General features: G+C 40.1%; 2 protein-coding genes across 3 annotated transcripts in view; one reads left to right on the forward strand and one right to left on the reverse strand.

The window, feature by feature from the left end:
• Window positions 1-3418, forward strand: part of SLC44A3 (solute carrier family 44 member 3) — a 268592-nt gene extending 265174 nt beyond the window's left edge. For both annotated transcript variants that reach the window (XM_053694046.1, XM_053694047.1), the window contains one exon: window positions 1737-3418. In XM_053694046.1, coding sequence (XP_053550021.1) covers window positions 1737-1841 — 105 coding nt within the window. In that variant the 3' untranslated portion in view covers window positions 1842-3418. The remainder of the gene's footprint in view (window positions 1-1736) is intronic.
• A 436-nt stretch (window positions 3419-3854) lies between these two features.
• The window catches only part of CNN3 (calponin 3), a 72627-nt gene continuing 58913 nt past the window's right edge, over window positions 3855-17568 (reverse strand). The window contains exons 4-7 of the mRNA XM_053694048.1: window positions 8720-8857; window positions 8360-8476; window positions 7882-8028; window positions 3855-5809 (exon numbers count right to left, since the gene is read on the reverse strand). Coding sequence (XP_053550023.1) covers window positions 5462-5809; window positions 7882-8028; window positions 8360-8476; window positions 8720-8857 — 750 coding nt within the window. The 3' untranslated portion in view covers window positions 3855-5461. The remainder of the gene's footprint in view (window positions 5810-7881; window positions 8029-8359; window positions 8477-8719; window positions 8858-17568) is intronic.

A 17568-nucleotide genomic window follows, 5' to 3' on the forward strand; every position in this document is an offset into this window, starting at 1 on the left:
AATCTGTGACGCAGCTGAATATCCCTCAGGAGACACAGGAAGTCACAAACAGGGCTAGAAAAATAAGGCGCGCAACAGGAACTGCTGCCGTATTTAACTCCGCCCCTCGTGGGCATAACCTTGAAACTCCCGATCGGCTAATTCAATTAACACAGCTGTCGGGAGTAAAGTATAAAAAACATACACTACCAAGAGCCAGTTCTCCTCGTCCCCAGTGCCAACTCCGCTGCCCTTAATAAATATTCTCATCATAGGAATGTAATTTGTCCCAATAAAAGTAAAAGTGCTATCCTTTTTCTCTGCATGTCCCAGAAAAATATAAAGTTAGCACTTACCTTAATACTTCTGCCAGGCAGCACGGCAGCTCACTAGGTTTAGGAGGCCAGTTCCCTCACATGGACCTGTGGATAGAAACAAAGACTGAGTAATCTTACTCAGGCTTGCATGGGTAGGGCAGCATAAATGGGAGGCAAAGTGAGAATTATGTCCCACAAGTTACCATTGCTTTAAAGCCACCACTGCTCTACTGAAGAGACTGATATGGACTACAGCTACACCCTAGAGCAAAGCAGAACAATCTTGCACTGCTTAAAAAAAAAAAAATCTTGCTTGAAGAATCTTTTCCTAACACCTAACACTTTACTACTTAAAGGGGCACTAAACCCAAACATTTTTTCATGATTTAGGTAGAGAATAACATTTTAAAATAACATTCCAATTTACTTTATTATCTAATTTGCGTCATTCTTTAGATATCCTTTGTTGAAGAAATAGCAATGCCCATGGGTGAGCCAATCACACGAGGCATCTATGTGCATCTACCAATCAGCAGCTACTGAGCATATCCAGGTATGCTTTCCCGCAAAGAATATCAAGAGAATGAAGCAAATTAGATACTAGAAGTAAATTAGAAAGTTGTTTAAAATTGCATGCTCTTTCTAAATAATGAAAGAAAAAAATTGGGTTTTATGCCCCTTTAAGTGCTCTAACGTAGGCAAAGAGAATGACTGGGGTTGGAGGGAAGGGAGGCGATATTTAACAGCTTTGCTGTGGTGCACTTTGCCGCCTCCTGCTGGGCAGGAGTGATATATCCCATTAGTAATTAGATCCGTGGACTTGTGTCATTAGAAAGAAATTATATCTTTTGAAAAGTATGACCTTTTTTAGTTTCTAGGGAGCACAAAGTGTTACTGTTGCCAATAGAGGTACCAACAAATAATTTGCTACAATGAACTGAATACCAATCATTTGTAGATATGGGATTTTTGTTGTACATTTAGTTGACTGGGAAAATCAAAGAAAAAGAAAATAGGTTAATGTACATTTTAAATCCTTTGTATGCAGATATAGTCTTTATAGTTAGGGGTGGCAAAGAGAACAACTTTTGAATTTCTGTTGAATACTGAAACCAAACTTTTCTGCATTTTCATGTTTAGAACTAAAACTCTGGCATTAAGGCATTTTCTTTCAATGGTTATAAATATATTTACCTTCTAATTTAGTGTATAACACAAGGATGCAATTACAAATTATATAAGGTTAGGATGGTGCTTATTTTAGCTGGAAAATTTATTGGATTTAATTAGTGTGTGTAAATGTATCTTCATTTAAAAGTTATTGGGTGAAGAAAAAACAAACAAACATTGTTTATTACTAATGATCACTTAAAAGATAGGTCTTTAATAATTGACTTTAGTCTGTAAATACTGTTGACAAATTTTACGGTTATTTAACAGGCGTTAATACAGCAAACGAACACAGAGACAGTGGAATTAAAGAACAAATCTCTACAGATTGGCGACGATGGAACAGAATTACAGGCGATAGCAAGAGCAGACTAATCCTTTTGTGGACATGGACCTTAGGAATGTTTTTATTACCAATATAGTGTGGATCTGCAAGTAAATATTGTACACTACCTCCCATTTCCAGATCAGTTCTAGATAGAGTATCAACATTAAAAGGATATGAAACACAAATGTTTGATAACTCAGATAAGGCATGTTTCAACAACTTTCCAATTTACTTATATTATCGAATTGGCTTTGTTCTCTTGCTATCCTTAATTTAAAATACCTAGGTAGGCTCAGGAACAGTAAAAGCACTACTGTGAGCCGATTGGTGGGTGCACATGTTTACTTAGTCATTGGCTTACCTGATGTGTTCATCTAGCCAAAGCAGTGCTTTGCTGTTCCTTCAACAAAGGATGCCAAAGGAACAAAGCAATTAATGAATTGGAATGTTTTGAAAATGTATGCTCTGTCTGAATCATTAAATAAATTTGGGGGGTTTATGTCCCTTTAAGAATTCTCACAATTTTTTTTTTTTTAGTTCTCATTTGTGAAGAAAATTTTTGGAAGGTTTGTGCCAAAAATGTTGTCAATGATCAACAGTAGAAAACGCTTAATCTTTTTAACTAATAATCTTGTAAGCCAAGTGGCCAATGCTTTGAGTAATTTGTAACATGGTTAAAGGGACACTCAAATCAAAATGAAATTGCCTGACTTAGAAGAAAAAGTCTCTTAAAACTACATGATCTATTACTAAGTTATGCACACGGAGGTACAGCTCCTACTGAGCATGTGCAATACATCAGTGTAGCCGTATATTAGTCTGTGATTGGCTCTCACATGATACAGGGAGCCAGCAAACCAAAATAAATTGCAACTGAAAAATGCATAGTGCTATTGCATTGCCTTATTCACTCGATTATGCAATTCTACTGCATTTAAAGGGGGTATGAAACCCAAAATATTTATCTCATGATTCGGATAAAGTAAGCGATTATTAACTCATTTACTTCTGTTGTACATTTCTGCAGCGCTATATGGCAGCGGTTTAGCAAGAGCACTCGAGGGCAGCACTACTACAGACGCCTACCTAGGTATCTCTTAAACACACAATATCATAGGAACAAAGCAAATTTGATAATAGAAGTAAACCAGAAACTTTTTTTAAAATAGTATTCTTTCTGAATATCACACACAAAAATGGTGAGGGGTTCATATCCCTTTAATGGTCCTTTAAAGAGAGAGACAATGACTTCAGGATTGTTATTTTAGCTTTCCCTGCTTGATAAAAGTAAATTAATCTTGTATATATGTACAGTATAACTAGCGCTAAATGTAAATTCTATGTACATCTAATAAGGTCCCCCCTTAACAATTAGGGTTTGTAGTGCGATTTTCCAACCCATTAGAAGCAGCACGATTTGGTTGAATTTGTTATACTGCCTGAATTATGATCTCATTTCTCTTCCTCAGTTCCCCTCATTCACTGCCTCCTTACTTGGTTATATTGCGACATAAATCCACCTCTGAACAGCACTGCAGATTGCTGAACAATGTTTTGCTTTAACATCCATTCTGATTTAAAAAATTAGCATTTCACCGTTGTAAATAAACTTTTATACCATGCAGTTTGTTTTGCCTTTCTACCACTTATATTAACTTCCATTTGTTATTTTAAGTAACTAAGTCGGTAATAATCTAGGGCTGTGCCAATTGTTTGCAATTATTCCATGAATATTTATGCAGCATTTATAAGGGGTACTCAATTCATATGTCCTGCATCGCTTTTTTGGACAAGTTTGTGTTAGGCAAAATCCCTCAAAGGACAGTTGTTTGGCAAGTTGCTAGGTCTTTTTTGTCTCTTACTTGGCATGCGAATACCAAGAGTTCTTGTAATGCTGTGAGAACTGCCTATAAAATATTTTGAGCACACCCTAGAAGGATTTGCCCTCTTAGTTCTATGTAGAATCTACTGCTCGTTTTTACATTGCACCCAACCTATCAACACCCCCTTTACTTTTAATCACCTACTACTCATGCAAAAAAAAATACTGAAAAGTTAGGTAAGTCGTGCACTCTATGGCATATAATGTTTATTGTGCATGAATATATGGGTTTTACTGTCCAATTGCACACAATCTGAACACAAAACGTATGCATTAGGTAGAGTTGCACAATGTACTAGAAGCTACTAAAGAAAGTTATATTTGGTTAGTATTTTGCATGGTCTATCCTATAGGGTGTAAAGTAAAAAAAAAAAAAAAATGTTTATTAAAAATAAAAATCTATACACCAGAAGACATTGTGTTATGAATGAAGTCACAATTTTGCATTTGCATCTTAAAGCAATTTGCTGAGCTGACAATGTACATAGACTGAATCAATTAAACTGTGAGTTACGAGAAAGACTAACATTTAAATTTGAGTGCAGTAAAGCTCATCACCTCAACGTCAAATACCACAAAAGGTCATTAGATCACACACCAGTGTACCTGCTTTTACAGACATAATATAAAAAGCTATACAATTATGAATTCTAATTATTACATTAAAATAAAAACGCTATATAGATATATAATAACTGGTGGCAAGCATTAATGATTCATAAAACACGCACAAGAACACAAGAGAAGCTTATGTGCAACCAAGGGAGAAAAAAAATATCAAAATTTATTTATAAAAATACATTGGGATCAGTTTATGATGAGAAAAGTGACAATAAATACACATAAAAGAAACTAAGCACATCTAAATGGGTAAAATATGGCACAGACAAACGCACCATCATTTTAAAAACATCTGCATGGTCATATAACTTTATACAGACTCCCTTTTAAAAAGGCAAATTAAGCACATTGGAGCAAATCCACAGGCTTTTTAATAAAGCCACAGCAGCAACAATGGAATGATATTTATGTATTGTTTGGTGCTCAGCACTTCATCCAACGCAAACTTTTTTTCTTTTCAAAAAGTCCAACTTGGAGTGCGGACGACATTCTCAAGCTTTAGTCAAACAATAGCAAGCAACTAGACTCAGGACACACAATCCTATTCTAAACCCTAAGAGATGAGGAGATGGTCCCCTTATTTTACAGTTGCGTGTGACCATAATATGATGTTGTTTACAACAAATTTAAAGTAGTAAGGAGGCCTGGATTAAATACTCCCAATATAACTCATAAAAACAAATACAGTTAATACTTGTTTAAGGAATCAACCTAAAATACACTGCAGGTAACAAAAACTATTTGGCCATAAGACGTTAATTAGCTCAGTCATTGCTACACCATCATTTTAGTTACTACAGCCAATATATAGATGGAAAAAAAACATTTTAGGATCCTAACATGCACACAAAAGTATGTATAGCAAATATGCATAGTCCTGGTATAGCACAGGTGACTGTACACACGCTCCCTTCATTATTCACAGTATTCCTTTTACTTCATATGCAGTTATCGGCAATGCTGCAAAACACAATCTTACAGCACTAGAAGGCAACTAGAGATAGGAGGCAGAAATGAAAAGAATGTAAGGCAAATTGTTTCAGTATTAAAGCATACTATTGTTTTAGGAAGACTGTTTAAAAAGGGGGGAAATCACAAGGCTAGCTTGGTCTTCATTTAATAAAATAAAACAAATTAAAAAAAACTAATACAGAAAGTGTAGATCTAATAATCTATGCCTTGGTCACTGTACTGCCCGTGATAATCTCTTGGATAGTCATCAGGGTACTCTCCTGGATAGTCTTCTGGGTATTCTGCTTGGTAATCACTATCACTAATTTCAGACCCATTGGTTCCAGTTCCTTGGCTTCCATTGTGAATGATGGGTTCAGTGGGTGCAGCACAGTATTTTGGATCATAAACTTGTCGTCCAAGGCCATATACACTCATGCCTTTCTGTGAGGCTACTTTATTGGTTCCCATCTGTAAGGAAATTGTAGAGTTGTCCAATGGCTGTAGTATTCCCTTCTGATCGTAGATATCCCTCCGTGTTCCTGGGGCAGACATGCCAGCCTAGAGGTGGGAGAAAAGCCATCTTGAGCTGTAATAAGTGTCAAACTAAACAGGAAGCAGGCTAATGTAAATATCAGTATACATTCAAATACATAGTAGATAAGGCTGAAAGACAGAAGTCCATCAAGTTCAACCTATACAGATCGTAACCAGTTAATAAAAGCTCCAATTGATCTTAGCTTAATCCCATTACAAAGGTGACCCATTTAACACAAGCAATCGTATCCCTGAATTCTGTTTCTAGGCAAAAATGTATCCAAGTCATTTGTAAATGCATCTAAAAAGGTATTGGCATTCACTACCTCCTTAGGCAATGATTTCCACAATTTGTTTGCTTTTACAGTGAAAATATTTTTAATTGCTGGAAATTAAATTTCCTTTCCTCCAGCCTTAAGGACCACTTATCACAAACCATTTTCTTGGAATAGAGAGCTTCTGCCAACTCTTTATATGGGCCTTGATAATATATTTGTATAAAGTAATCATGTCAGCTCTCAAATGCCTTTTTTTAATAGAGAAAACAGACCCAGTTTGGCTAACCTCTCCTCAGTTTAAATTCTCAATGAAACTTATCAGTTTTGTGGCCCTTCTCTGAATTTTTTCTAACTGTCTTTTTGAGATTTGTCACCAGAACTTCTCTCCATAGTCAATGCAAGGTCTTACGAGGGATTTAAATAGTGACAGATATAAGCTTCCCTCCCTTGCATCAATGCCTCTTAATACATGTTAGTATCTTGTTAGCCCTGCATTGTGCACCAACTTTTAGCTTATCTATAAATACACCCAAATCCTCCGTTTTGCAAATTCTAGCTTCACTTAAATGGGTTGCCTCATTTTTACTTCCAAAATGCAGAACCTTACATTTCCCAATATTAAATCTCATTTTCCATTTATTTGCCCATTCTTCCAATTTTTGTAAATTGCCTTGCAAATCAATTTCATCCTGCACTAACCTGCACTGACCTTACACAACCTTGTATCATACTTCATCCTTGCTCCAATTCATTAATAAAAATATCAAGGGCCCAGTACGGATCACTGGGGAACAAATTCAACTATCTTGGTACACATTTTCTATAAACACATGGCTAGAGTCTACATTTATATACGAATAGTGCTGTACAAAGAAGCAAGGTTAAGATCTGGCATGCAAGCAAAACAATGTTACAATATATTATTGCAAGAAAGTGAAGCTTAACGCTAACGATTAAATCATTTCCACAAGGCCAACTGCCCCTATACACCAGCAAATAAAACGGAACATCACTGCTTATATGCACCTCTTTACAGAACGTTAATGTATGTTCGCGCATATAAAGCAGTGCCATCTATAATAGTTTGCATCATCACACACTGTTTATTACATTATTCTGTAGACGTTCATGGACTAAGGTTAAATATTGATTTGCACTATTTGTATCAAACAAAATCTGGAACTAAATTACTACATCAAAAGTGTTCTTTACAAAATATGTATTGTGAGCAAAAAAAAACGTTACAGAATGTCATCAAAAATAACTGAGTTTGCAATTCTAACCAAAACCCCTGCTTCAGTAGAACCAATAAGTTGTTTCTGAGTCTGTGTTCTGGCAGATATACTGATGTTAATATTGTATTTATAGTGGGGAAATTAGCCCCTGAGTTTGCATTTTTTACTCAACATAGAGCTTACTTAAAGGGCCACTAAACCCAAAATCTTTCTTTCTTTCATGATTCAGATAGAGAACAGAAATTTAAACATTATAATTTACTTCTATTTATTTTGCTTCATTTTTTTTTTAGATATCCTTAGTTGAAGAAAAAGCAATGCACATGGTGAGCCAATCACACAAGGCTTCTATGTGCAGCAACCAATCTGCAGCTACTGAGCATATCTAGATATGCTTTTCAGTAAAGACTATCAAGAGAATAAAACAAATGAGATAATATAAGTAAATTAGAAAGCTGTTTAAAATTGCATTCTCTTTCTAAATCATGACAGAAAAAACGTGGGTTTGATGTGCCTTTAAGGAGCTATACATTGGTGTAAATGATACATTTCTTCATAACAATGAACCGAGATATGCCCATACCTGACTAGCACCCTTGTTTGTTCCCATCTGTAAGCTTATGGTCGTCTGATCATATGGTTTATCAGTTTGCATCTTGGGGTCATAAAGATGTCTTCTGGTCCCATATGCAGTCATACCAGCCTGACTTGCGCATTTATTGGTGCCCATCTAAAAATGCAAAAATAAAATTTATACTAACACATTCCATTATTATTATTAAATAATCACCACAGTTAAGACAAATATTATATTAGATAAACCTTTGTAATCGGAAAACTGTCACAAAGCCTAAACCAACCCAACATAGGATTACAACTAACACTTCACGACTGGGGGAAAATTGTTCTAACAGCAACTAAAACCAGACAACTTGTGGAAGTATATTTTACACATAAGCTTGGGGGGAGGGGAACGTGCAGCACTCGCACACACTACTCATAGTATTCTATATTATGCACACACAAGTGTTGTCCAAATACAGGCACGAGAGATACTTTACCTGTAAGCCAATTACACTTTGTCCAGCTTTTAATTTATCGTCATTAAATTGCCTTCTTTGCTTCTCTGCATATTTCACACCAAGATCTACTGTAGTGTGAAATCCCTTAGTTTTTGCCTGTGCACAAAATAAAAATAAAGGATTAAATGTGTGGAAATATTATACTACTAAATTATATTATAATACTAAAACAAACTGCTTTAACCTCATATCTAAAGTTAAACTTGTAAGGTACATTCTTAAGCATAATGGATTTATAAGAATTACTCTTCATACAAAAACTTGTTTTCAGTTTCTTTATATTGCTAATGGGTTTACCCAACTAGAAGCCACATTACAAAATGCATACAAAGTGCTTACCAGACCAGCTAAAGACACTAAAGAAGATTGGACTTGAGTCATGTTCCCATTTTCAAACAAGTCATTTGCTTCAAAAATATCATGAGGCTTCATCCCATATTCTTGCATGGCTTTAATGAAGTTACCAATGTTCTCCAGCTGTAGAAAAAAAAAAAAAAAAAAGGCAAACAATGTTTCAGTTCAGCAAATGGAGTGATTGGCTAAGTTATTTTATTAATAATCAACATCAGAGGACTTGTAATATTGTGCAGGAATACCACACTACAAAGCCATGATATAGTTGTAACATAGCAATCCTGGATTTAAAGGATTATGAAACCCTATGTTTTTATTTCATGATTCAGATACAGCATGCAATTTTAAAAAAAACTTTCAAATTTACTTCTTATAAAAAGGTCTTTGTTCTGTGTCTTTTGTTGAAAAACAGGGACATATGCTTAAAAATGAATGTAAAGTGCTCACAGCATTGTATCGACTTAAAAAATGAGTTGGAGTTTTAAGTCATGAAATTTTTATTTATTTTTTCGCTAATTTTTACCTTTTTACAGCTCCGCCGATAAGCCCAGCTCTCCCGCCCACCATATTGTCTAATTGATTGACAGATGAAGATTCATAAAACTAATCTTTGTTCCCCCCCCCCCCCCCCCGGGTATTCAGTCCCTTTGCAAAAATGTCACGGCCCGGGAGGGAAATATGGATAAGTTGTTTTATGAATCGTCATCGGTCAATTAGACAATATGGCGGGCAGGAGAGCTGAGCTTATCAGCGGAGCTGTAAAAAGGCAAAAATTAGTGAAACAAAATTCCTTTCCTTCCTGGCAGGGAGAGTCCACAACTTCATAACTGTTGGCAATATAAACACCTGACCACCAGGAGGAGGCAAAGACACCCCAGCCAAAGGCTATAAATACCACTCCCCCCCCCCCCCCCCCCCCCCCGAGTCATTCAGCCAAAATAACAAGGAAAAGCGGAGAAGTATTAGGGTGTAGAGGTGCCAGAAGAAAAAATACAGTAAGGAAACCGCAAAAAATAAAAAAAAATTACAGGCGGGATCGTTAACCCTCCCTGCCAGGAAGGAAAGTAAATTTATCTGGTAATCATACACTTTGTTTTCCTTTCAAAATGAGGGAGAGTCCATTTCATTCATTCATAACTGGAGCTTGGGTAATGATTCCCAACAGAGGACTCTGATGAATAAATGGGAGGGAACAAAAAAAAAAAAAAGGAAGTAGGCTGACCCTAAACTGAGGGCACCACAGCCTGCAACACCTTTCTCCCAAAAGCTGCTACAGCCAAAGCGAAAACATAAAAATTTGTAGAATTTTGAAAAAAAAAAAAAAAGTATGCAAGGACGACCATGTAGCCGCTTAAAAATCTGATCCATAGAGGCTTCGTTCTTAAAAGCCCAGGAGGAAGCAACTGCTCTAGTAGAATGAGCCATAATCCTCTCAAGAGGCTGTTGTCCCACTGTCTCATAAGCTAAGCGGATGACACTCCTCAGCCACAAGAACAAAGTAGTAGCAGTAGCCTTCTGGCCCCTGCGCTTGCCAGAGTAAAGAATAAATAAGGAATAAATAAGGATGAGGACTGCCTGAAGTCCTTAGTATCTTGAAGGTAAAATTTTAAAGCACGAATCACATCCAGATTATGAAGTAAACGTTTCTTAGGAAGGAAGAGGAAGGTTAGAGAAAGGTTTAGGACAAAAAGACTGAATAACTATTTCCTGATTTATGTTACAAGACTACCTTGGGTAGAAAACCTAACTTTTTACGTAAAACTGCCTTAGCATGGAACAAGATAAGGGGGTTCAAATTGAAGAGCAGAAATTTCAGAGAGACTGCGTGCTGAAGCAATGCACGGAATGCATGGGCTCAAACAGAGCCTGTTGTAGAACTCCAAGAACAAGGTTGAGACTCCAAGGAGGAGCAACATTTCTGAACACAGGCCTGATACGAACCAGGGCCTTAAACTCAGCCAATCTCCTATGTAGCAAAACAGATAGGGCCGATATCTGACCCTTCAGGGAACTAGCGGATAAACCCTTAACCAATCCCTCCTGGAGGAAGGATAAAAGAACAGAAACCTTCACTTTGTGCCAAGGAACCCCTCGTTCCTCACACCAATGAAGATCGGAGACCTTATGTTAAATACGCCTCTTGACAGGCTTCCAAGCCTGGATTAAGGTATCTATGAAAAACCTCTCTTGGCTAAAACTAGACGTTTAAGAGCCACGCAGTCAAGTGTAGAGAGTCTAGGTTCTGATGAAGAAAAGGACCCTGCATTAGAAGACCCTTCCAGTAAGGACGACATCCTTACTAGATCTGCAAACCATGTGCTTCAAGGCCATGAAGGAGCTATTAGAATCACTCTGGCCCGCTCCTATTTAATGCAGGCTACTACACGAGGCAGTAGAGCCAACGGAGGGAGGGGGGGGAAAAGAGTTTGAACCTCATGGGAACTGCTAATGTGTCTACCAACTCTGCTTGAGGATCTCTAGATCTCAACCTGTACCTGGGTAGTTTGGCATTGACATGAGATCTATCTCCGGACACCCCCATCTGAGGGTTCTCTCTGAAAATACCTGTGAGTGGAGAGACCATTCTCCCAGCCTCCCAGTTTTCCACCCCGGGATGTGGATCGCTGAGAGGCAACAGTTGTGGGTTTCCGCCCACTGAAGGATTTGGGATACCTCGTTCATCGCTAATGAACTTATTGTGCCTCCCTGAAAGTTTATGTACGCAACCGAGGTAATATTGTCCGACTGAAATCTTTCAATTTGGGCGGAACTGAGCTGAGGCCAAACCCTCAGAGCATTGAGAATTGCCCATAGTTGTAGAATATTTAATCGGTAGGGAAGACTCTTCTCAGGACCAAGTGCCCTGGGCCATCCTGGAACCCCAGACTGCTCCCCAGCCTGAAAGGCTGGCATCAGTAGTCATAATCTCACAGGACGGTCTCAAGAAGCACATTCTTAGAGACAGATGGTCCTGACAGAGCCACCAAGAGAGATTCTCTCTTCAGGTTGTCTAACACTATCTGCTGAGACAGTGTTAAGTGATCACTGATCCAGTGTCTGAACATGCATAGTTGTAGATGTCTGAGATGGAAGTGAGCAAAAGGAATAATGTCCATAGAAGACACCATCAGCCCTATCACCTCCATACACTGAGCCACCGAAGGATTTGAGGTGAATTGCAAGGAACGGCAAGCCAAAGCTAGCTTGGAATGTCTGATCTGTCAAAAAGATCCTCATGGATACTGAATAGATTATGGTCCTCAGAAAAACTACTCTGGTAGAGGGAGTCAGAACTATTCTAGATTTATCTTCCAACCATGAGTTCGAAGGAGACTCAGTAGTGATTCTGAATAAGCTCTTGCCAAGGGAAAAGAGGGAACCTGAACCAAGATATCGCCCATGTAAGGGGCTACCCCGATACATTGAGATCTGGCCACGGTTAGAAGAGCACCCAGAATCTTTGTAAATATTCTGGGGGCAGTAGCTAAGCCAAATGGAAGTCCTATGAACTGGAAGTGTTGGTCCAGAAAGGCAAATCTCAGGAACTGAAAGTGATCCCTGTGGATCGGAACATGTAAGTAAGCATCCTTTAAGTCTATCGTGGTCATGTACTGTCCCTCCTGGATCAAAGGAAGGATGGACCCGTTTGTCTCCATCTTGATGAATGATACTCTGAGAAATTTGTTTAGACACTAAGTCTAGGACGAAAAGTTCCCTTCTTTGGAACTACAAAGATTTGAATAAAAACCTAGTCCCCTTTGAGAGGCAGGTACCAGGACTATGACCCCTAGGGAGGACAGATCCTGAACGCAATCTAGAAAGGCAGCTCTCTTCTCTGGCCTTGAGGACAGTCTGGAAAGTATAAATTTTCCTCTGGGAAGAAGTGATTTGAATTCTATCCTGTATCCTACGTCTAACACCCAAGGATCCTGAGCGTCCTCTCTCCAGACCTCCGAGAAGAGAGCCAATCTGCCCCCTATTTGATCTGATCCCAAATCAGGGGCCACCCCCCTTCATGACTATTTACTCTCGGCAGGCTTCTTTGCCTGTTTGGATTTGTTCCAAGATTGAGGATGCTTCCAGGTATCCTTAGATTGTTCGGGCTTGGAGGCCGACTGGGTCCGCTGAGACTTATCAGATCAAAAGGAACGAAAATTAGCTGGCAAGCAACCCTTTAGCCTTGCCTCCTCTAGTAACAGTAGAAATTATAGAATTGAATCCCGGTCAAAATAGTACCTTTCCCTTGAAGGGCAATGAAATGAGCCTAAATTTGGAAACAATATCAGCAGACCAGGATTTTAACCATAGGGCTCTGCAAGCTAGTACCGTAAAACCTGAGGACTTAGCATTCAGGCAACCAATCTTCATATTAGCATCACAGATAAAGGAATTGGCTAGTCCAAGAACCTTGATTCTGTCCAAAAATCCTCTAAGGGGGAATCAACTTCAATTCATTCCGATAAGGAGTCACACCAGTAAGAGGCTGTGCCCGCAACAGTAGCCACCACAGCTGCCGGTTGAAAAAGGTAACTTTCCAACTTCTTATCCATCGGGTCCCTAAAGGAAGAGCTATCTTCCAACAGAATGGTAGCGCGCTTAGCAAGAGTAGAAATTGCTCCGTCTACCTTTGGAACAGAATTCCACAGTTCCAAGTGAAAGTCAGGAACAACTTTTTTTAAAAGTAGACGAGGGAGAGAAAAAAAATTATCCAATCTTCTCCCGTTCACTGGTAAATGTTCGCCATGCAAACTGGGACTGGAAAGGTCTCAGGGGGGCCTGCCTATCTTCATAGACCCTCTAAAGTTTAGAAATCTTGGGTTCTTCCATAAGCTTAGCTTCTAGAACCTCCATGGTGGCTAAAACCTCCTTCAAAAAGGAAACTGAGATGTTCAATTTTAAATCTGAACCTAGACTCTTCAGAAGCAGGAATCTTAACCTGAGAAGTGGCTGCATCTGATATTGCACCTTCTGAAGCTACAGACGTAGGGTTAGACAACTGACTGAATGGAAAAAAAGTCCCCCAAATCCACAGAACTATGCTTTACTTCTCTCTCGCGTTTCCCAGAGATAGGTAAAGCGTTTAGGGCCTCCGTTACAGCAGATTGCAATTTTGAAGAAAAATCTGAAGGAAAAAAGTTAACCCCAGTTGGATGTAAAGGCTGGCCACAAGGGACTGCTTGTGAGATAGAAAATCCGGGTTGAGGGGGGAAGAGGCGAGGCACCCCTGGAGAACAGACTCCTGAGAGGTAGAAGGCTTAGAGTGGGTTAATTTCTCAAAAGAAAACAGAATTTATGCTTACCTGATAAATTACTTTCTCCAACGGTGTGTCCGGTCCACGGCGTCATCCATTACTTGTGGGAAATGTTCTCCCCCACAGGAAAAGGCAAGGAGAGCACACAGCAAGAGCTGTCCATATAGCTCCCCCTCTGGCTCCGCCTCCCAGTCATTCGACCGACTGTTAGGAGAAAAAGGAGAAACTATAGGGTGCCGTGGTGACTGTAGTGTATAAAGAAGAAAAAAATTCAACCTGATTAAAAAAAACCAGGGTGGGCTGTGGACCGGACACACCGTTGGAGAAAGTAATTTATCAGGTAAGCATAAATTCTGTTTTCTCCAACATTGGTGTGTCCGGTCCACGGCGTCATCCATTACTTGTGGGAACCAATACCAAAGCTTTAGGACACGGATGAAGGGAGGGAGCAAATCAGGTTACCTAAACAGAAGGCAACACGGCTTGCAAAACCTTTCTCCCAAAAACAGCCTCCGAAGAAGCAAAAATATCTCATTTGTAGAATTTAGCAAAAGTGTGCAGAGAAGACCAAGTCGCTGCCTTACATATCTGGTCAACAGAAGCCTTGTTCTTATAGGCCCATGTGGAAGCCACAGCCCTAGTAGAGTGAGCTGTTATACGGTCAGGAGGCTGCCGTCCGGCAGTCTCATAAGCCAAGCGGATAATGCTTTTCAGCCAGAAAGAGAGGTAGCAGTAGCTTTTTGACCTCTCCTCTTACCAGAGTAAACGACAAACAAGGATGAGGTTTGTCTAAAATCTTTTGTTGCTTCTAAATAGAACTTTAAAGCACGAACATCTAAATTGTGTAATAAACGTTCCTTCTTTGAAACTGGATTCGGACACAAAGAAGGAACAACTATTTCCTGGTTGATGTTCTCGTTGGAAACAACTTTTGGAAGAAAACCAGGCTTAGTACGCAAAACAACCTTATCTGAACGGAACATCAGATAGGGTGGATCACACTGCAAAGCAGATAATTCAAAAACTCTTCTAGCAGAAGAAATAGCAACCAAAAACAGAACTTTCCAAGATAGTAACTTAATATCTATGGAATGTAAAGGTTCAAACGGAACCCCTTGAAGAACTGAAAGAACTAAATTTAGACTCCAAGGAGGAGTCATGGGTCTGTAAACAGGCTTGATTCTAACCAAAGCCTGAACAAAAGCTTGTACATCTGGCAAAGCTGCCAGTCGTTTGTGCAACAAGACGGATAATGCAGAAATCTGTCCTTTTAGAGAACTAGCTGACAATCCTTTATCCAAACCTTCTTGGAGAAAGGAGAGAATCTTTGGAATTTTAATCTTACTCCAGGAGAATCCTTTGGATTCACACCAACAGATATATTTTTTCCATATTTTATGGTAAATCCTTCTAGTCACAGGTTTTCTGGCTTGGACCAGAGTATCAATCACAGAATTTGAAAACCCACGCTTGGATAAAATCAAGCGTTCAATTTCCAAGCAGTCAGCTGCAGAGAAACTAGATTGGGATGTTCGAATGGACCTTGTACTAGAAGGTCCTGTCTCAAAAGGTAGCTTCCACGGTGGAGCCGATGACATATTCACCAGGTCTGCATACCAAGTCCTGGGTGGCCACGCAGGAGCTATCAGAATCACCGAGGCCTTCTCCTGTTTGATCCTGGCTATGAGCCTGGGGAGGAGAGGAAACGGTGGAAACACATATGCTAGGTTGAACGACCAAGGCGCCACTAATGCATCCACTAGAGTCGCCTTGGGATCCCTGGATCTGGACCCGTAGCAAGGAATCTTGAAGTTCTGACGGGACGCCATTAGATCCATGTCTGGAATGCCCCATAATTGGGTTAACTGAGCAAAGACCTCCGGATGGAGTTCCCACTCCCCCGGATGGAAAGTCTGACGACTCAAATAGTCCGCCTCCCAGTTGTCTACTCCTGGGATGTGAATAGCAGATAGATGGCAGGAGTGATTCTCTGCCCATTGGATTATCTTGGTTACTTCCTTCATCGCTAGGGAACTCTTCCCCCCTGATGATTGATGTACGCAACAGTCGTTATGTTGTCCGACTGAAATCTTATGAACCTGGCTTCCGCTAGCTGAGGCCAAGCCAGGAGCGCATTGAATATAGCTCTTGGTTCCAAAATGTTTATCGGGAGAAGCGACTCTTCCCGCGACCATAGGCCCTGAGCTTTCAGAGAGTCCCAGACCGCGCCCCACCCCAAGAGGCTGGCGTCGGTCGTGACGATGACCCACTCCGGTCTGCGGAAACTCTTTCCCTGAGACAGGTGATCCTGGGTCAACCACCAGAGAAGTGAGTCCCTGGTTACCTGGTCTACTTGAATTTGGGGAGACAAGTCTGTATAGTCCCCATTCCACTGATTGAGCATGCACAGCTGTAATGGTCTTAGATGAATTCGAGCAAAAGGAACCACATCCATTGCTGCGACCATTAGTCCTATTACTTCCATGCATTGAGCTATGGAGGGTTGAGGAATAGAGTGAAGAACTCGACAAGCTTTTAGAAGCTTTGTCTTTCTGACGTCTGTGAGAAAGATCTTCATTTCCACAGAATCTATTATTGTTCCCAGAAAAGGAACCCTTGTGGACGGTGACAGTGAACTTTTTTCTATGTTCACTTTCCACCTGTGAGATCTGAGAAAAGCCAACACAATGTCTGTATGAGCCATCGCTTTGGAAAGAGACGACGCTTGGATTAGGATGTCGTCTAGATAAGGTGCTACAGCGATGCCCCTCGGTCTTAGGACCGCTAGAAGGGACCCTAGCACCTTTGTGAAAATTCTGGGAGCGGTGGCTAAACCCGAATGGAAGAGCCACAAACTGGTAATGTTTGTCCAGAAAGGCGAACCTCAGGAACTGATGATGAGATTTGTGGATTGGGATATGCAGTTACGCATCCTTCAGATCCACGGTAGTCAAAAATTGACCCTGCTGGATTGTTGGTAAGATTGTCCGAATGGTTTCCATCTTGAAGGATGGAACTCTGAGGAACTTGTTTAATATCTTTCAATCCAGAATTGGCCTGAAAGTTCCCTCTTTTTTGGGAACCACAAACAGGTTTGAGTAAAACCCTAGACCTTGTTCCCCGGAGGGGACTGGGTTTATCACTCCCATCTTTGATAGGTCTCTTACACAATGTAAGAATGCCTGTTTCTTTATCTGGTCTGAAGATAAGCGAGACAGGTGGAACCTTCCCTTTGGAGGAAGTCCCTTGAATTCTAACAGGTATCCCTTGGAAACTCTCTCTAGTGCCCAGGGATCCAGAACATCTCTTGCCCAAGCCTGAGCGAAGAGAGATAGTCTGCCCCCTACCAGATCCGGTCCCGGATCGGGGGCTACCCCTTCATGCTGTCTTGGTAGCAGCAGCAGGTTTCTTGGTTTGTTTACCCTTGTTCCAGCCTTGCATGGGCTTCCAAGCGGGTTTGGGCTGGGCCGCGTTACCTTCTTGTCTAGCGGCAGTGGAGTTATTAGCCGGTCCGTTCCTGAAATTGCGAAAGGAACGAAAATTAGACTTGTTCTTAGCCTTAAAAGGCCTATCCTGTGGGAG

The sequence above is a fragment of the Bombina bombina genome, chromosome 10, assembly GCF_027579735.1.
Source record: "Bombina bombina isolate aBomBom1 chromosome 10, aBomBom1.pri, whole genome shotgun sequence".
NCBI classification, from domain to species: domain Eukaryota; kingdom Metazoa; phylum Chordata; class Amphibia; order Anura; family Bombinatoridae; genus Bombina; species Bombina bombina.